General features: G+C 45.2%; 1 protein-coding gene across 1 annotated transcript in view; it reads left to right on the forward strand.

Moving 5' to 3' along the window:
• The window catches only part of LOC105485301 (collagen type IV alpha 1 chain), a 153,305-nt gene that overhangs the window by 72,286 nt on the left and 62,491 nt on the right, over positions 1–18,528 (forward strand). The window contains exons 3-6 of the mRNA XM_071081046.1: positions 16,594–16,683; positions 16,783–16,827; positions 18,005–18,049; positions 18,144–18,206. Of these exons, the coding sequence (XP_070937147.1) occupies positions 16,594–16,683; positions 16,783–16,827; positions 18,005–18,049; positions 18,144–18,206 (243 nt within the window). The remainder of the gene's footprint in view (positions 1–16,593; positions 16,684–16,782; positions 16,828–18,004; positions 18,050–18,143; positions 18,207–18,528) is intronic.

An 18,528-nucleotide genomic window follows, 5' to 3' on the forward strand; every position in this document is an offset into this window, starting at 1 on the left:
GGGCTGCTGGAGGCCGCCTCGCTTCCGCCTCTGCACGTGGAACCTGCATTTCTTCGCAGGAGACCGTGGCTCCGCAGGTGTCCTGCCTGCCAGGGCAGAGGAACATAGCACGGGGGACTTCCAGCCAACATGAGGAAGAGCACACCGGCGTGACTGGGGCAGAAAGCAGAGTGGTGTTCTCTTCTTTGGGGGCCTTTGATAGGGACCTGGGCAGGGTGTGGTGGGGGCCGGAAGTGCAGTGGCTTCTACAGGAGGCTGGGGAGGCTCTCTGTGGTTGTAGAGGAGCTGGACCATCCTGCCCCACCTCACTTGCCCCCTTTACCCTTCTTTCCTTTATAAAATTTCTGCCCTTTCTGTTCCTCCCACCACAATTTTTCAATCTTGGAAACTGGGAAATTTCCCATCCACTTTTCCTTTCTCTCTGTTCAGGGCTCATGTACACCTGTGTGATTTTCCAGGGCATCACGACAAGCCCTGATGACTGGCGCCTGCCACCTGTGTGCTTTGTCCTCTCTACCTCACATGTGTGCATGTACACATCACGTGCATGCACACATCACATACATGCACACACCACACACATATACACACATCACACACACATACGCACACTTACCACGCACACATACCACACACACCACATACATACACATAGAACACACACCTTGCACGCACACACCACACGCACACACTCACACTTTCTTCGGGAACCCCCTACCCCTCCACCATGTGGCCTGAATGGACTCCTGATTGTCCACCTGCTTCGGGCTTGGCTCTGCTCCTTTTTCCTGAGTTGGGGGTTTTGGAGGGTGCTGCTCTTGGGCACTCAGTGTGGATTTGATGCTGTGGGAGGGGATAGGAGAGCTGGTGGGCCAAGCTAGGAGGCTGGTGACTGTGGAGTGAGAGCCAAGGCCAGCTGGCAGAAGTCACCCACAAGAGGGTGAAGGTCAGAAGTGGGGCCCAAGGAAATTACTGACCTTTTACAGGGCATAGGCATAGGGTTTTTTCTTTTCCTCTTAGTCTCCCCAGGATGCTGTAACAGAATACCACAGACTGGGTGACTTCAGCAGCAGAAATGCGTTCCTCCCAGTGCTGGAGGCTGGAAGTCCAAGATCAAGGCTCCAGCAGGTTCGAGCTCAGCTGTGAACCCCTTCCTCATAGGCAGCGCAAGGGCGGGGACTCTCTCTGGGGTCTTTTTTCTAAGAATACTAATTCTGTTCATGAGCCGCGTCTCCTCCCAAGGCCCCACCTCCATGCCATCACCTTAGGGGTTAGAATTTCCACACAGGAATTTGTTGAGGGGGGCGGGCATGGACATTCAGAACACAGCACTTTTATTATCCTGGGATGCAGGACATACCACACATGTACAGTGATGTGTGATGACAAAATGCATCCCAGCTGTGTTTAGGTAACTGTGTAATTGGCTGGAAATTTCTCAATCTGAAAAAATTTGAGTCATTCAGATTTAAAGTTGAAAACCTCCTAACAGGAAAGAGTTGGGACTCTGACCTCTGAAACCCTTCTAAATGTTAATGTCCTCTGAGTTGAGATCTTTCCTGTGAAGCTGGAGGTACTTCAATGCTCTGCTGTTACTGGCCTTTCTACAGCTAAAGCTATTTTACCGAAAAGAACTTTGGTATGCAGTACATGTCAGAACTGTCCACTCATTTGAAGTGAAGGAAGGTCAGGCCCATAATGGGTGATGACTTCACAAGCAGATATATCCTCAGTGTCAGCTATGTTTTCGGTGATGTATTCTGAGGAAAGGGGAGCAGTGACTCTGCAGTATTGAGCCAATGCGCCTTCCTCCTCCCTGTCTCTTCACATCTGCTGATGGGAAAACCAAAGTCTGTTGAATCCCCAATGCCATCTGATTTCCTCCCCTTTTTCTTTTCTGAAAAATCATGATCCCCAAGTCGAAGCAATCATAGCTGGGAAATTTTGTTACATTTTTTCACTGTCTGTGGTTTTTTTTCCGTTTGCTAATCAATTTGGTTCTCCATATTTTACTCCTAAAATCATTTTATCTGGGCATGTGAAGTGGACACTAGTACTTGAAGTCACTCTATTTAAATCTTGCCTGACTTTCTTAACCAACTGTTCTGATTACTGTCCCTCCTGTGGAGACAATTGACCAGATGCCATTCCTTTGATCTTCCTATTGGATAAGAACATGAACCAAAAGGGAAGAGGAAATAGATGATAATTTCGGAACATGGGAGTTGGTATAAACATCCGTTTCCTTTCCTGTCTCACTCACTTGGCTTAAGAAGTTATATTCTTAATCCAAAATGTGTGTCTTCCCCGTGTTTAAAAGAAGAGTCCCCCAGCCTGGAGGCTGCTCTTTCGCATTCTGGGTCACGTGTTCCCTTCCAAGGCGTCCCCGTTCTCGCTGCCACGTGGAGGGGGCGCAGGAGCCGCCTGCGGGGTGCGACGGAAGTGGGTAGTGACAGGCCCGGAAGTGGGTAGTGACGGGCCCGGAAGTGGGTAGTGACGGACCCGGAAGTGGGTAGTCATTAAAAACCTTGCACGGAAGCTACTCAGTGTGTGCCCTTCAAAATTGGATTTTTAAAGGAATCTGCTTCACCCAGTGACAGAGAAGAAAGAACACAGTGTTCTTTTCCATCCTGTCCAATATTGTGTTCCTGATGTACATACCCCCCCTCCCACCCCCGCCCCACCACTCCTCAGGGGCGTCCTGAACTTGATCGCGGGTAAGTGTCAACTCTGGAAGCGTGTGGGTGATTTTACTGCAGAAGCACATGACTTGGCAGGTGCTCCGCGATGGTCCCGCCCAGCTGCGCTTCCTGAGTCCTGTAAGGCGCGTGTATGTCTCTGTGCGTGCCTTTCCCACCTGTCACCGTGCACCTCTTGCCCAGCTAGGGTGACGTTCAGATGGGCACCTGAGGACTGTGTGTGCAGCGAGGTGTAGCTCCACCCAGGACGGCGTATTTAGGGACCATAGGGACCAGGAAGAGCTCTGGGATCAGTCCCTCCACAGTGGGGCTCCCTGGGTTCCCTGGAGACCCGAGACAGGGCTGCCTCCCCGTCCTTGCCTTATTTGTTATCCCGAAATTCTGGGCCTAACCCACAGCAGGATATTTATGTGGAATATCAAATAGCTGTTAAAAAGATGACCACTTTCCTCGTTTCTTCACAGAAAGTGCTGATTCCCCCTGTGGAGAACCAAGGGTGGGCGCCTGTAGGGTTAGGATTCCCATGAGAGCTCAGAGTTTCCACCAAGTTGGCAATTGTATATTTGGGAGTCAAGGGAAGGCCATTTCAGGGTACTTGGCTGACTGGCCCTCTCTTGCCAAAGAGAAATTGCCTCAGTGATGTGTCTGAGACCTCAGACCCTGGGAGTGGGGAGTCAGGGGGCATGGGAATCAGGTTCCCCCAACCTGCCTCTTAGTGAAGCTTCTCTCTCTTTCTGTCTCTCTGTCTTTGTCTCTTCATTTCTCTTTCTGTTTCTCTCTCTCTCTGATTCTGTGTGTGTGTGTGTGTTTGTGTGTGTGTGTGTGTGTTTGTGTGTGTGTGTGTCTGCCGTACCCATGCTTGGTCATCTATCCTCCATTTGATATAACTTAAAAAAAAATTCTATATACATGGGAAAATATCACATGTTTATATATTCTACAATCTATTTTTGTTAGAAAGTTTATACCTAATAATTTACAAACTATAACCCAATTGGTCTGTTTCCACATCTTAGTTTCTAGCCAAAGATCTCAATATTTTAGTCTATTGACATTAAGTAGTTAAGAAAAAAAGGCAGGAAATGATACTGTAAGCTTAATCTTTAAAACATCTACAAACTAGGCATAGTGAAAATGGCATTAAGTAAGATCTTACTGATAAAAATTTTTAAATAATTGGGCCACACCTTGGATTAAAATATAGCTCCATATTATCTTTTGAAAACAGGCTTGCCAATTTTATGAATAGCATTGAGGTGAAGAGAGATTACCAGCTCAGGGAAGACCATTTTTAAGTATTTATGAAGTAGCTATTTATCGTCTTAATTATGCACCAATATTTTGTATTGAGTTTGCAATTATATGCTTTTCTTATCTATTCAGTTTTAAAGCCAAGATTTTAAGCAAAACACAAAAGAAAAAACTTCAAGATGTTGGCTTAATTTCTTTCTTTGGGTGAGTGTATATGTTTTAAAGCAATTAATGGTGTTTACTTAAAAGAGATTGAAATTCAGTTACTTATTAATTTAGATTGATCTCACTACTGCTTTTTCAAATTAATGAGGTTAGGCTAATAGTGGGTTTTGTAAAACCTCCAGCTCTGCCGAGATTACATTGTATTCTATGGGCAAAGTTGGTTTGTCAAGTTTTAACCTGGCAATTGTGTATCTGGGAGTCAAGAGAACTGTTCTTATCTCTTAGATTCCAAGTATGATTAATGGAGTATTGAAATTATTGCAGCATCCTGGGGGAAAATGTTATCAGTGATAAGATACAGACAAGTAACTTGCTTGGGGGTAAGAAAGTAATCTGGGGATTTCAGGCCTATGTATGTCATTAGCTACTTACAGACTTACCATGGAGGAGTGTGGTAGCTTTACTAAGACCCAGGCTGACCTGAAAGAATAAATGAATGTTCTAGGCTTGAACAGCATGAATTCCAGAGATATTTATTAAGGAGAAAACACAAAACCTTGAGTATAAGATAAAGGGGGGAGTTTCTTGAAACTGTCATCTTTTTAAAATACTCAAGAAATTCCAATTTTCTTATGTCTGTCTTAGCCACAAAAACAGGAATGAGATACTTCCTAGGTCATGACTTGTGGGAACACTAGCAGTGTGTGCTTTTAATTCTCTTTTAAAACACTGTGTGGCTTCAGAGGAAATGCAGCTGGCTTGCTGGACATAGAAATCGTGAGAATAAACACAAAATATTTATGTGTTTAAAAAGCAGTAAAGTCAGACCAGTTTCTTTCAGAACCATTTGTGCAGCATTTAACTGAATACTTGAGCACGTTTGATTTTTAAAATCATGCTGCCAGGTGAGCCAGGCAGGTGGACTCATCCCTGACTTACAGATGATGGTAAAGCTGATTTTCAGAGCATCCCAGGGGTTGGCGCTGGAGCCAGCACCAGAATCTTCTGGTTCCAGGCTTTGGTTCTTTGCCCATCCATGCAGTGACTGAAAAGAGAGCACGGAAAGCAGGGCGTCCAGAGCTCCACGTGCTCACTTGGAGTGCAGGTGCTTGTTTTTGCAGTCGTTTGAAAATAGGGTTCCTAAATCTGTACCCTCTTATAGATTTATATCATTTTCTTGGGATCTTTTCTGATTCACTCATGAAAATATTTTTATTTATTTATTTTTTGAGACAGTCTTGCATCGTCGCCCAGGCTGGAGTGCAATGGCATGATCTCAGCTCACTGCAACCTCTGCCTCCTGGGTTCAAGCGATTCTCCTGTCTCAGCCTCCTGAGTAGCTGAGATTACAGGCATGTGCCACCACGCTGGGCTAATTTTTGTATTTTTAAGAGAGACGAGCTTTCACCATGTTGACCAGGCTGGTCTTGAACTCCTGACATCAGGTGATCCACCCGCCTTGGCCTCCCAAAGTGCTGGGATTACAGGCGTGAGCCACCGCACCCAGCCCAGTCATGAAAATATTGAGTACTTACCCTGTGCCATCTGTTCGAGATGCTGGGGGAGGGAACTAGAGGGAATGCCAATCACTGCCTCATGGGTTTCAGCATCTCCTGGAGGTGCTCTGTGTGCGGCTGTGCACGCCCTGGCAGGGGAACCGCAGGGGCTACGGGACCACTCAGAGAATGGGGACCTGGGATGTCCCCTGGCAGGGCACCTGTAAAACCCATTTTTTGTAAACAATTATATCTAACACATTTTTAAGAAAAAAATTAAAGTTTTTTCTTAATTGCCAATGAGCAATTATCTCAGGGTTTAAACCTGAAGACTGTCTTGCATGCTTTTGTATTATTAACTATAATTCCTTTTTTTTTTTTTTTTTTGAGACGGAGTCTTGCTCTATCGCCCAGGCTGGAGTGCAGTGGCGAGACCTCCGCTCACTGCAAGCTCCGCCTCCTGGGTTCATGACATTCTCCTGCCTCAGCCTCCCAAGCAGCTCGGACTACAGGCGCCGCCACCACACCCAGCTAATTTTTTGTATTTTTAGTAGAGACGGGGTTTCACCGTGTTAGCCAGGATGATCTCGATCTCCTGACCTCGTGATCCACCCGCCTTGGCCCCCAAAGTGCTGGGATTACAGGCGTGAGCCACCATGCCTAGCCTATTAACTATAATTCTTAACTTCAGAGTATTTCCTCTGCATTTTTCAAGTTTACTTTTATCACAGACCAAAAAAAAAAAAAAAAAATTCATCACCTACCTTGGGTGTTTCCTGCCTTTTCTGTGTCCTCGTTTTGTTCCACAATGCTGCCCCACACCCACATACATTATTAAGTTCTAGTTAATAACATCCTCAGCTATCTAAGTACTTAAGCACTAATTGGCATTTTTCAGCATTTCTGTTAATGTAGAACACGTCTTTCGAACCCTCAGGGTCCTTACTTTGGAGCTAATGAAAATAAAGCAAAGTGTCTTTATAAGAAAAAAAAATTAGGTCAGGAGCATTGGCACTTTGGGAGGCCGAGGCTGGCAGATCACCTGAGGTCAGGAGTTTGAGACCAGCCTGGCCAAGATGGTGAAATTCATATCTACTAAAAATACAAAAATTAGCCAGGCATGATGGTGCGCGTCTATAATCCCAGCTACTTGGGAGGCCAAGGCACAAGAATCGCTTGAACCTGGGAGGCGGAGGTTATAGTGAACCAAGATCATGCCACTGCACTCCAGCCTGGGTGACAGAGCAAGACTCCATCTGAAAAACATATATATATTAATTTATTTTTCTTATACAAACTCAGAAGAGAGCTAACCTCTTATTGATATTTTGTTATCAATTATTTGTGTTCCTGCAGTTGTTCTTCTTCTCCCAAATCTTTAACTACGTCATGACCTAGAATTGTGATAAATTTCATGGAACTTCAAAAACAAGACAGTTGTGCGGGTGAGCAGAGGCATGATTTCATGTGCAGACTCTCAGCAATCTTAAGTGTGATCATTCCTGCGATGGCGGGAGCTCAAGTTGGAAGCATTCATTTATGCCATGTTCATTTCTAGCTCTTTGAGGATAGTATTTTTATATATCTCTCTCTCTATGTTTTAATGGAGTAAGTAAAACCAAAACCAAAAGCCAACCAAAGTGTTGGCATTGGTGACTGGGCAGTTTAGCCCCTGCCCTGGATTAGGGCTCTCTTGAGGGACATTCCTCAGTTGGCTTCCCAACTCTTGGCAGGTCAGTACCAAGCCTCTAAAGTCTACATGGAGGCTGCCTCTTGGTTGGTGTGTCCTGACATCCTTGGGATGTCACCAAGGCAGGAACCCCCAGAGAGCTCTGTGCAACTTATTCGAAGGATGATTTTGCTACCACTGGGCTTTTTCCAGCTTTGTCATATTAGATAAAGGCCTCCTGCTGTGCCAACACCTAGCTTCAGTGGCTGATTTTGGCCCCTGATTGCTGCAGTGTGCAACATGCGCAACCATCCATACCGTCCATAGCTGCAGCAAGTGAGGTTCCAAGCCTGTAGCATAACACTTGTTTTCTGTACTGGTTTTCTCGTTTTAAAGATATTTTTAAAAATACGTATTTGAGAAACAGAATGTTAGGTAATAGGTTTAGGTAGAGGCGTCTGTGATTTTGGTTTTAATGAGTGTTCATGTTGATAGGTTAAGCAAAGGAGAGAATGTTAGTATCTTTTTTGGTAGCCAAAAAACTGGATAGATTTTATTTTTCTTTCAGAATTGGCAGAACTCAGGAGAATGGACTGAATTACCTTAATGCCTAAGTTTTCTATAACCTTGCAGTGGAAGAAGACCAAAGAAGAACCTTTAAATAAGTTTCACTGGCAGTGGGATGTTTAGTAGTGGTTTCTTAGAGACCCTCCTGTGATCACATTTGTATCGATTTTATGCATGTTTCGTAGAATTTAATTTTTTCAGTATTTTCTATTTCCATACAGTTATTTTAAAAATTGAATTTGCTATTTTTTTCTGTATTGTCATTAGATTCAAATACTCTCCCAGTTTATAAAATGGATGTGAAAATGCTATCCAGAAAATATCCATCATTCTCATTATTTATAGGCTGACTGCATTTTACCTGTAATGCAGTAGCCTCAATATTCAGGTTACTAGTTTTTATATTTAATTTTAATTAAATTTTGAATCCTAATAAAAAATATTTACCATAGAGTTCTTTTAGGCCATATCAAAGTGATTTCTCTCACTCTGCCCACAGCATGTGTTCACTGGCACTGAATATTTAATATTTTTATAGTAATATATTACTACAATGAAAATTTAAGGAAAAGGCTTAATACTTTAAGGTCCACCAGGGAGTTTTAGGTCATTTGGGGGAAAATGTATGGTCCCAGAGCTCCCTCTAGTGGCCAGCAGCTGCAGCCCACGGAGGCTCCTCACCCGAGACTTGATTCAGGCCACTGGCTTTTCCCCTGGTCGTGTCACCGGCTGGATCCACTGTCTGCCAGAGTTTGGGGTTTTCTCCAGATCATTCGGTGTCTGAGTACTTCTTCAACATGGGGATGCTTGGCTGAGATCCCATGGGTGTGTCTGAGGTGCCAGGGCCCGCCGGGGAGGGTGTGAATGTGCCTGTTTCAGATTGAGGCAGCGCTCTCCAATGTGCTGAGGGGTGCCAGGGCCCTGGGGTGCTGCTGTGTGGGTCGCAGGTGCCTGGAGGTGGATGAAGGGTGGGTGTCTATGGACGCCCCGGCCAGGAGCTTGGCCCTTCACATGGGCATTTTGTTGATGGAGCCCAGAGCCAGGAAAATAAAAGGGTTTCCAGTGAACGCACTGTGTGCTGGTGTGGTTTGATGGGAAAACAGAATTAAGCTGTTGATGAAAGATGCGCTGCCTGAGCGCAGGTACACATGGAATCTGACTGGGCAGGTTCACAAGCCTTTGGAAAAAGATCATCATCATATTTTTCTCCCTCTCCAACGTGGAAATCTGACTGCTTTGGGGGACTGACTTAACATGGTTCTGCTTAACAATATTTGAAATGGAGTACTGCCTTGGAGAAGAGTTAATGAGAGCGTTTAGGACTGTTTTTTTCTGATAGAAGACAAGAAACAAACTATTGAAGATAATAGTTGCCTCTGGAGGCCTTTGCTGCTGCTCACAGCTTTGCTGTGGGCGTCCATGAGTGAGTCTCGACCTTCATCACGGACAAATGTCCGGAACTTTGCTAAGATGTAAGGACCTTTGGAAATTTTTAAGATTTTTTTTGGCTGCCAGTAATTCATCAGCACTCAGTTCTCCTAGAATGTTTTTACTGGTTCGGGGACGTCAGATGGTTTGTTTGCTTTTGGATGGCTTTCGGGGAACTTTTAAATTGTTTATAAGAAGACCACACTGAGGGCTCCCTTGAGTTATTCTTGTGTGGAATGATAGTTCTTTAGAAAGCATTTTGTGAAGGACTCTTTTTAATTTTTTTTTCTTTCAAGCTGATGTGCAAAGTGGATTTTCATGGATCAGAAAATATCTATGGTTTTATTTCTTTGTGAATATGGATCTATCAGAAATATTCACCATGCATCTCCTTTGTAACCATCGCTTTCTAGCTTTGGATGACATATGACTTGAGTGTTCAGCTCTGTCAGTCAACTTCATAGTGAATGTTAAAATTCATATTAGAATACTGAAGCCTAGAATTGTGCCAGAATTCATCATGGGCTTGGATAATGTTTCAACATCAGGATTTGTCCAACAGAAATCTCTCCTTGAGCATGGACTCCTGGAGACAGTTCTGCGTTCAGTGCTGCAGCTGCAGGCAGGCATTTGCTGAACACAGGGTGGACCTTCTCCATCACACGGGCCTTGTCGTGAGGGCTTCGGATTTTCCACTCAAGAATCCTGGGGCCAGAAGTCCAGTATAAAAGTTACAGTCCAGGCTCGGCCATATGGAAGAAGGCGTTTTCACTTCTAGTTTATCCCAGTCCTCAGACCCTAGCCACTGTTCTTTTGGCCAGGAGGCTCCAGCACTGAGTTCTCTGCCATTCTTCACACAAACTTGGTCATCTCCATCATCGGCAGCCTTGGGAGTACTCAGAACAAAGCTAACGATGGTCAGAAGGAGGACAGTGGAGGCCCATGAAATGAGGAACTTGCCCACACAACCCCACATGCTTTCGAAGAGGACGAGTCCAGACGTCTCCTAGAAATAGGACAGCTCTCATGGTATCTGAAGGTCATGGGTTTTGAAAGATCAGAATTCAAAATTCAAAATTTTGATCTTTTCCTGGGCTAACGTAGTGCGATAGCAACTCTCGCAATGCCAGTCAGGGGCTGCGAGCCGTTCTGGTTTTCACTTTTGATACAGAATTCAATAAATTACAAAAGATATTAAACATTTTATTATAAAACAGGCTTTGTGTTAAACAGTTTTGCCCAACATAGGCCAGTGTAAGTTTTCCGAGCATGTTTAAGGATGGCTAGGCTAAGCTACAATGTTAGGTAGGTCGGGTGTATTAAATGTGTTTTTGACTTAAAAATATTTTCTATTGGGCTGGGTGCAGTAGCTCATGCCTGTAATTCCAGCACTTTAGGAGTACAAGGTGGGCAGATCACATGAGGTTAGGAGTTCAAGACCAGCCTGGCCAACATGGCGAAATCCCGTCTCTACTAAAAATACAAACATTAGTGGGGCATGGAGGCGCAGTACTGTAATAGAGCGACTGGGGAGGCTGAGGTTGCAGTGAGCCAAGATAGTACCACTGCAATCCAGCCTCAGTGACAGAGGGAGATCCTATATATAATATATATAATATATAATATACAGTATACATAATATATAGTATAACATATATATGTAACATATATTTTATATATATATTTTTTGAGACAGGATCTCAACTTACAGTGGTCTTATTGGGACGTACTGCATCATAAGCTGAGGTGCATCTGTATGCGCTGCTCAAGCTCTTGCGTATACCCACATAGTTGATGGAGGGCCACTGCACACATTTCCTGATACTGTCTCAAGCTAGACGTCTGGGCTGGAGGGAGAAATAAGAGTTTCGGGAAGAAGATACAGATTTGCAGTCACACTTTTTATGTGTGATTGGTTTAATCTTTTGCTGCTTTAATGTTAAATATTTAGATGCAAGAAATAACAGTAATGATAATGCTGCTAAGTGCAACAATCCACATTGTTAAATTTCATTCACATACTTCTAATGAACACATATACATCTTTTTAAGAGTTCTGTTGTATGTCTCATAGAGCAAAGGAGAGTGCGCACTCACGCCTTCCTCTTAGGGAAAGCAGACCCTCTAGGGGATCTCCTTGCATCCTGTCCCCCCTCGTACTGCCGTGGCAGTATTCCTGCCCTCATGTCAAGCCTCATGGCGTTGGGGGAGCTCCCAACGGGGCCTCGCCACTGAGTTTTCCATGACCCCGCGGCACCGACCGCAGCCTTCCCACCCCTTTCCCAGCGGCGGCCTCCAGGAAATGGTCCCGCAGATGTGTCTTCTGATGGTGGTTGGGCTCAAGGAGTTGGCCTTGTGGAATTTCTGAAAGAGTTCCTCAGTCACACGCTGACTGTGACCCATCCTTGACATCATTTCCCTTTCACTGGGTACTTGGTGAGCTCTGGCTTCGAATGTGAGGGCTTTGGTTCGCTGAATGATTTGCAGTCTTGCTCGTAAATGGAAATCTCGAGGCGCTAGATGACAGAAAGCAGCAGCAGAGCCAGCGTGGTCCCGAATGCAGCCTGCCCTGCGCCTCTCAGCCACTGCTGCGGACTCCGGCCAGTCTGTAATGGTGCCCAGAATGCTTAGACTGCAAAGGTGATGGGGGCCGTGTCCTGCCCGCTAACCTTTGACTACCTCTTAAAGTTTTTAAGACTCGTGTGGAATCCTGCCTCATGCTGAGCGTCATGTAATGCAATTGGCTAGTTCAGCATCCCATGACATTGTATTGAATTCAAACACCATGAATGAATAAAACAATTTCATTGCCTGTGAAGAAGTTACAGGGTCGAGGTGGAGAAGGAATTGCAGTCTCCCTGGTGAGCATTGCTTGTTTCTCGTGATTGCACCCAGCGCATGGAGGCTGCCATACCCAGTACACTCAGTGCTTAGTACCAGACCTGGTATCTGCACTCAGTCCGTGCGTAGAGAAAGCCCCCGAGTGCTGGCAGCATCTCTGTGTGTGCTTCAGTCCATTGTGAAGATCCATGATCCTAATATTTCAGATTGGAAAAATCCATTAAAATTTTGATTTAAAGATACGGATTCCATGTCGGCCTCTGAAACAGACGTCACAGGGCCTTTGACAGTAAGAATTGTGATGACTGCTTATTCTAGGTATATTTTGTGTTCACGTCAGTTTTTGTTGTTGGTAATTGTATTTTCCTCCCACATTTAGAAGCTTCATGCTATTTCAACTTCAGCTGTCCTGGGTACTTGATTTGTATTTGAATTTCTGACTTAGCTATGACGGAAGCTTATTTGAGTATTTGATTTCCTGAATCGTGAACTTGTTTCTACAAGCCTTGGAAGAGGAAGGGAAAGAATTGGGTATTTATAAAATGACTTTCTCTCCACGCATTTTAAGGAGTTTTTAAAAGTATATGTTTGCTTTAGGTAATGCATTAAGCAAGAATTTTAAGTTGCTCCATGCATGAAACCCTATTTCATGCCTAATTTAGAATGCCTAATTTTGGTGCCAAGATTATTCTCCATGTTGTATTCTTTCATCTTTATAGACAATGGCACTTTGTTCTCCCTCCACAAATTCTGAATTTCATCATTTGAGGACACAGCAGTAATCATCTCCAGTTTTGGTATAGAATTTTCCTCTTTTGATCAGTGCCCTACATTGCACTGATGTTCAGCAATGAGAGCACAAGGCTCAGCTGCATGAAAACTTTCTGTGTAGTATTTTTCAAGTTTCTTGTTTGTTTCTTCCACTTTAAATAGTCATTGCTGTGACAGACCATGGTTGTGGTTTTCATTTTGGCCTGGCATGAAGTCTGTGGCCGCCATGGAGTTTGGGACCTTGCCCTGAGCACACCAGGGGAAACAGACGATCGAGGGCCCTGTTGCTCCCTGCCTCTAACTGCTCACATTCTGTCTAGAGCTCCAGTGGGAGGCGGGTCACGGTGGCTGTGGTTGTAGCATTGCTAGTTGCAGCTGCAAAGTCTGGCTTGGACACTACTAGCTCCAATAACCTTTGCACAACATGTCCAGCTCTTTGCTCTTCTTATAATCCTGGTGGAAATGTGCTAAAAGCTCGGAGGAATAATTTGGCCCCATACTGCATGCTGGTCGCCAGCTAACTGTATAGCTGTTTAAGTGCTTATCCTGTCTGTCTGCTCTGCTCTGGTTCCCATAATAACCTTGGACAGGGTACAGAGTGTTAGATTATTCGTGTGCACTTTTATCTGGACAAAAGATTAAGAACATTAAAAAAATATGTGGGGAATGGCAAGAACCATGTCCATGGAGGAGTCACTTCCTTCTTAGCTCCTTCATTTCAAAGCTCTGGGGATACACAGATTGCTTAAGCTTTCTGGTGACATTTGGGAAAGAATGTGTTCTTGCGGTAAAAGCAAGGTCTGGGAATTTGGGTTTCTGTGTTCTGTTCCCAGCAGCATGAGGGGTCACCCAGTGACATATGACAAGTTAGTTAAGCATCGGAATCTTAATTTCCCTATCTGTGAAATGGACATAAAAGGGTGGGTACCTTGGGCTAACATTAAGTTGGTGAATTGTTTGATGTTCTGCTGGGAACCGACTTGCTCTAGTGACCCAGAAAAAACAGGGACTGTGGTGGAGGCTGACCTCATTTCTATTTCTGGCTGTAGTGCTGACTCAGTGAGAAACTTGTAGAAATCAGTTAATCTGGCTCTGGTCCTCAGTGCATTCCATGGTTAAATTGAGAATTATAAAATCTTATCGTCGCTGGTCTCATGGCGATACTGCCAATATTAATTAAGTTCTAAAAATACTGCACCAAATGTATTAGAAAGCTTCTAATGGACATGCCCTTCTCATTTCCTTCCTGTCTGATACTGGGTGATTCGGGGCTACACAACTCCGGATTTATTTATTTATTTTAGCCGCTGTTTGGAGTTCAGTCCTATTCTGGTTTGACTAGGCTTTTCCTACATCCAAAAACCGGGTGCCCCAGATTGGTGACCTTGTACGCCATAACTCCTTACAGCAGGACTTTCTGCCGTTGTGTCCTGGGGCCATCACTGCAGGCTGTATTTAAGGAGCTCTTCATTTGAACAAGTCCTGGTCTGGGAATGTTTTTCTTTCCTCACTGTAACAGGCCCCGGGGAGAAGGAGCCAGCCTTCCCTGTCAAACCCTGGGCTCAGGGCCCTCGTGGGGTCTGTCTGCTCTTCTGGCCGGTTCCCTGGATGCTGCTGGCCTGAAGGGGCAGTGCCACACTATGAGTCTTGAGGTTGTTTAATCCACCTACTGTGTGATTCAGTTCTCTAGGGTTTGAAACAATCTCTCCCATATTTATCCACATACTGTGTCTAGACTCCTGACGTATCCTTTCAATGAAACACACAGCCCTGTGGAGGCGTGGCGGTTGAGTCCCAGGTTCATAACCTCCTCTCTGCATGTGTAAAAATGGAGCAGGCAGTTAATTCACCAGTAAGTGCCAGGACTGGCTGAGTGGTTTGGAAAGAAGGACGACTTTGGATGTTTATGTTATGTGACGTAGAGCTTGTCAGTTGATTTTTACTTTCAACGAATGCAACTTTGGGAAAGGCACTGAACACTAAGTAATCCTGCCTGTGATCTCCAAAGTGCCTGCCTTCTGTTTTTAAATCAGCTAACAGTCGTCACTGAATCTACCCAATTCGTATGGTAAGACTGCATTAAAGTGCACATCCTGTAAATGGGTTTTCTCAATTTCTTATCATGGTTATGGGTTTGTTGTTGTTGTTGTTGTTGTTGTTTTGAGACAGAATCTGACTCTGTCTCCCTGACTGGAGTGCAGTGGCACGATCTTGGCTCACTGCAACCTCTGCCTCCCAGGTTCAAGTGATTTTCCAGCCTCAGTCTCCTGAGTAACTGAGATTGCAGGCATGTGCCACTGCACCCAACTAATTTTTGCATTTTTTAGTAGAGACAGGGTTTTTCCATGTTGACCAGGCTGGTCTTGAACTCCTGACATCTGGTGATCCGCCTGCCTCGATCTCCCAAAGTGCTGGGATTACAGACATGAGCCACCGCACCCAGCCCAAAAAACACTCTTGAAAGACATTTCTCATTAAAGCGCACCATCACCCCATGATGGCCCAGGGCAGGCTCAGCGTCTTGCGTGAGGTTCACACCGTGGACTCTGCCCACCCTCACCTCCTAATGCTCTCTAAAGAGGAAGGCGTCTTGGAGGATCCATCACAAAATCTCAGCACTGAGACTGTTGCTAACAGGAGAGTTCCAATGATTGAGTGAAATCATAACCTGTTCAGTGAAAAATGCCTCACTATTTATTATTTTATTTACCCAAGAAATTATTTGGCATTTAGTATATAGAAAGGATAGTGCCAGGAATGAGATAGAAATATTTTCTGTCCTCAAGAGTTTGAAACGCAGTAGGGCGAAGCCGCCTGAAGTAGTCGTTGCTGTCTGTTTCCAGACACTCACTGTGGACTTGCGCAAGGCTGGGTGATACTTAGATTTATTAAGGGAAGTGGCTCATAGGATTATGGAGGCTGAGGAGTTCCATGATCTGCCATCTGCAAGCTTGGCAACTCGGGGACTCCTGAAGTGTGACTGGGTCCAAGGCCAGCGGCTGGAGAGCCCAAGGGGTTAGTGGTACAAGTCCCTGAATCTGAAGGCCGGAGAACCCAGAGTTCTGATGTCTGAGGGCTGGAGAAGATGGGTGTCCCAGCTCCGGAAGGGAGAGAATTGGCCTCTCTTCTGGCTTTTTGTTCTATCCGGGACTCAGCTAACAATGGCACCTGCCCACCTTGGGTGAGGGCACATCTTCCTTACTGTCCATGGATTCAAATGCCAATCTCTTCCAGAAACACACCCTCAAAAACACACCCGGAAGTCATGCTTTACCAGCTATCTGGGTATCCTGTGACCCAGTCAACTTGGCACTTAAAATTAGCCATCACAGAGCAGGCGTGGTAGCCCATGCCTGTAATCCCAGCACTTTTGGAGGTTGAGGAGGGTGGATCACCTGACATCAGAAGTTTGAGACCAGCCTGGCCAACATGGTGAAACCCCGCCTCTGCTAAAAATACAAAAATTAGCCGGCGTGGTGGCACGCACCTGTAATCCCAGCTACCCAGGAGGCTGAGGCAGGAGAATCCCTTGAACTCGGGCAGTGGACGTTGCAGTGAGCAGAGATCATGCCACTGCATTCCAGCCTGGGCAACGAGTGAGACTACATCTCAAAAAAAACAAAAAAAGCCATCACGGATGATCCGCGATTCCTTCCTCTGTTTCTTTACTGCTGCCTTTTGCCTGACGTATGTTCCTCTTCTATAGGGCGAAAGAGGCCTCCCAGGGTTACAAGGTGTCATTGGGTTTCCTGGAATGCAAGGACCTGAGGGGCCGCAGGGACCACCAGGACAAAAGGTAACTGCGGCTGTGGGATTGGGGGTGGGTGGATGTAAGATTGCCTGCATTCTTGAGATAACGGCGATCAATGACAATGGCATTTCTATTCTGTTCCAGGGTGATACTGGAGAACCAGGACTACCTGGAACAAAAGGGACAAGAGTGAGTACAGTTGCCACTCACAATCGATGATTCCACCCGTGGGACAGGCCCGCTCCCAGAGTCGGGCACCTTTCCCCTCCTTTCTCCGAGCCCTCGTCCTCCGTCTCCTCTCCCAGCTCACACAGCACGGGCAGGCAGGTGCGAGGCAGGCAGTGAGCAGCAGCCCATGACTCCCTGAGCCCCAGGCCTTCCCACGGGGGCTGTGCACAGGCTGAGCTCCTTAGTCCTTGGTTCTGCAAACTTGTTTTCCCCCGTTTGTTCTTCTTCAGGAATCTCTTCTGGGCATATTTTAATTTGGGGGAAGGTGTGATTGGTGATGCGTCCACAGTCATTAGACAGAGATGACTTCGTTTCATGGAAAAGTCGTGGTATTTTCAGAGCCAGCCTTGCTCTTCCTCCTCTCTGCCTCTTGGTAAAGGTGAAATGGGAGCAGAGTTATTTTGTGCATGGGCAGCCTTATGTTTGAAGGGATCAGCAGTCAGCTTTTTAAAAACTTATTTTTTTATTTTTTTTATTTCAATAGTTTTTTTTTTTTTTTTTGGTACAGGTGGTTTTTGGTTGCAGGATAAGTTCTTTCGTGGTGATTTCTGAGGTTTTAGTGCACCTGTCATCCAAGCAGTGTATACTCTACCTGTTACGTAGTTTTTTATCCCTCACCCCCTTCCAGCCTTCCCCTCACCGGAGTCCGGAAGTCCATTGTATTACTCTTATGCCTTTACATCCTCATAGCTTAGCTGCCACTTATAAGTGAGAACATACGGTGTTTGGTTTCCCATTCCTGGGTTACTTCACTTAGAATAATGGCCTCTAGCTCCATTCAAGTTGCTGCAAAAGACATCATTTTGTTCCTTGTTGTGGCTGAGTAGTATTCCTTGGTACATGGATTCTACCTTTTCACTATCCACTCATTGGTTGGTAGGTACTTAGGCTGGTTCCACATCTTTGCAGTTGCGAATGGCAGTAGTGTGCTTTGGGTGTAGCATTGCTCCGTAAGCCTGGGCGATCTGCCCTGGCCTGTGCCCTCCACTGCCTCTTGTGCAGAGTGCACTGTCTGCTTTGTGTGTGTGTGTTCCAGACACCAAAAATGAGGGCACAACTCCGTTAACCAGGTGGATGCAGTAGGAGGAAGCGAGGCTTCCGGCTTTCCACTGACATGCTTTTCCTTCCACCCTCACAGGGACCCCCGGGAGCATCTGGCTACCCTGGAAACCCGGGACTTCCCGTACGTATAGAAAATGCACTCTACTTCTTTTAGGAAATATTTTTTCGTCAGGTGATTTTCTATTTGGGTTACATTTTCACTTTCTTAATTGCAGGGTATTCCTGGCCAAGACGGCCCACCAGGGCCCCCAGGTATTCCAGGATGCAATGGCACAAAGGTAAATCCAGAACTGAGACCCTCCTCTTCGTGTGTGTTTATGTAATTTTGCATATTAAGGAGTCAGGTAGTGTGACTCTGTTAATAGAGTTTTATTTGCCACAATTGGAAAGTTACTTGTCTTAAAATTTGCTTTATTTGGTAAGGAAATACAGTTTTCCCATATTTAGTGTACCAGAAAGATGTAATTGTTCCTTTCTTTTTTGTAGACTTTTATCCTAAAATTTCATTTAAGCATGAAAGTTATTACCGGTAATCATTTACTACATCGTGTAAGAAAATGCCATTATGGACCTTTGTCCCTATTAATGATACTATCAAGT

Source organism: Macaca nemestrina, chromosome 16, assembly GCF_043159975.1.
Source record: "Macaca nemestrina isolate mMacNem1 chromosome 16, mMacNem.hap1, whole genome shotgun sequence".
Classification (NCBI taxonomy): Eukaryota; Metazoa; Chordata; class Mammalia; order Primates; family Cercopithecidae; genus Macaca; species Macaca nemestrina.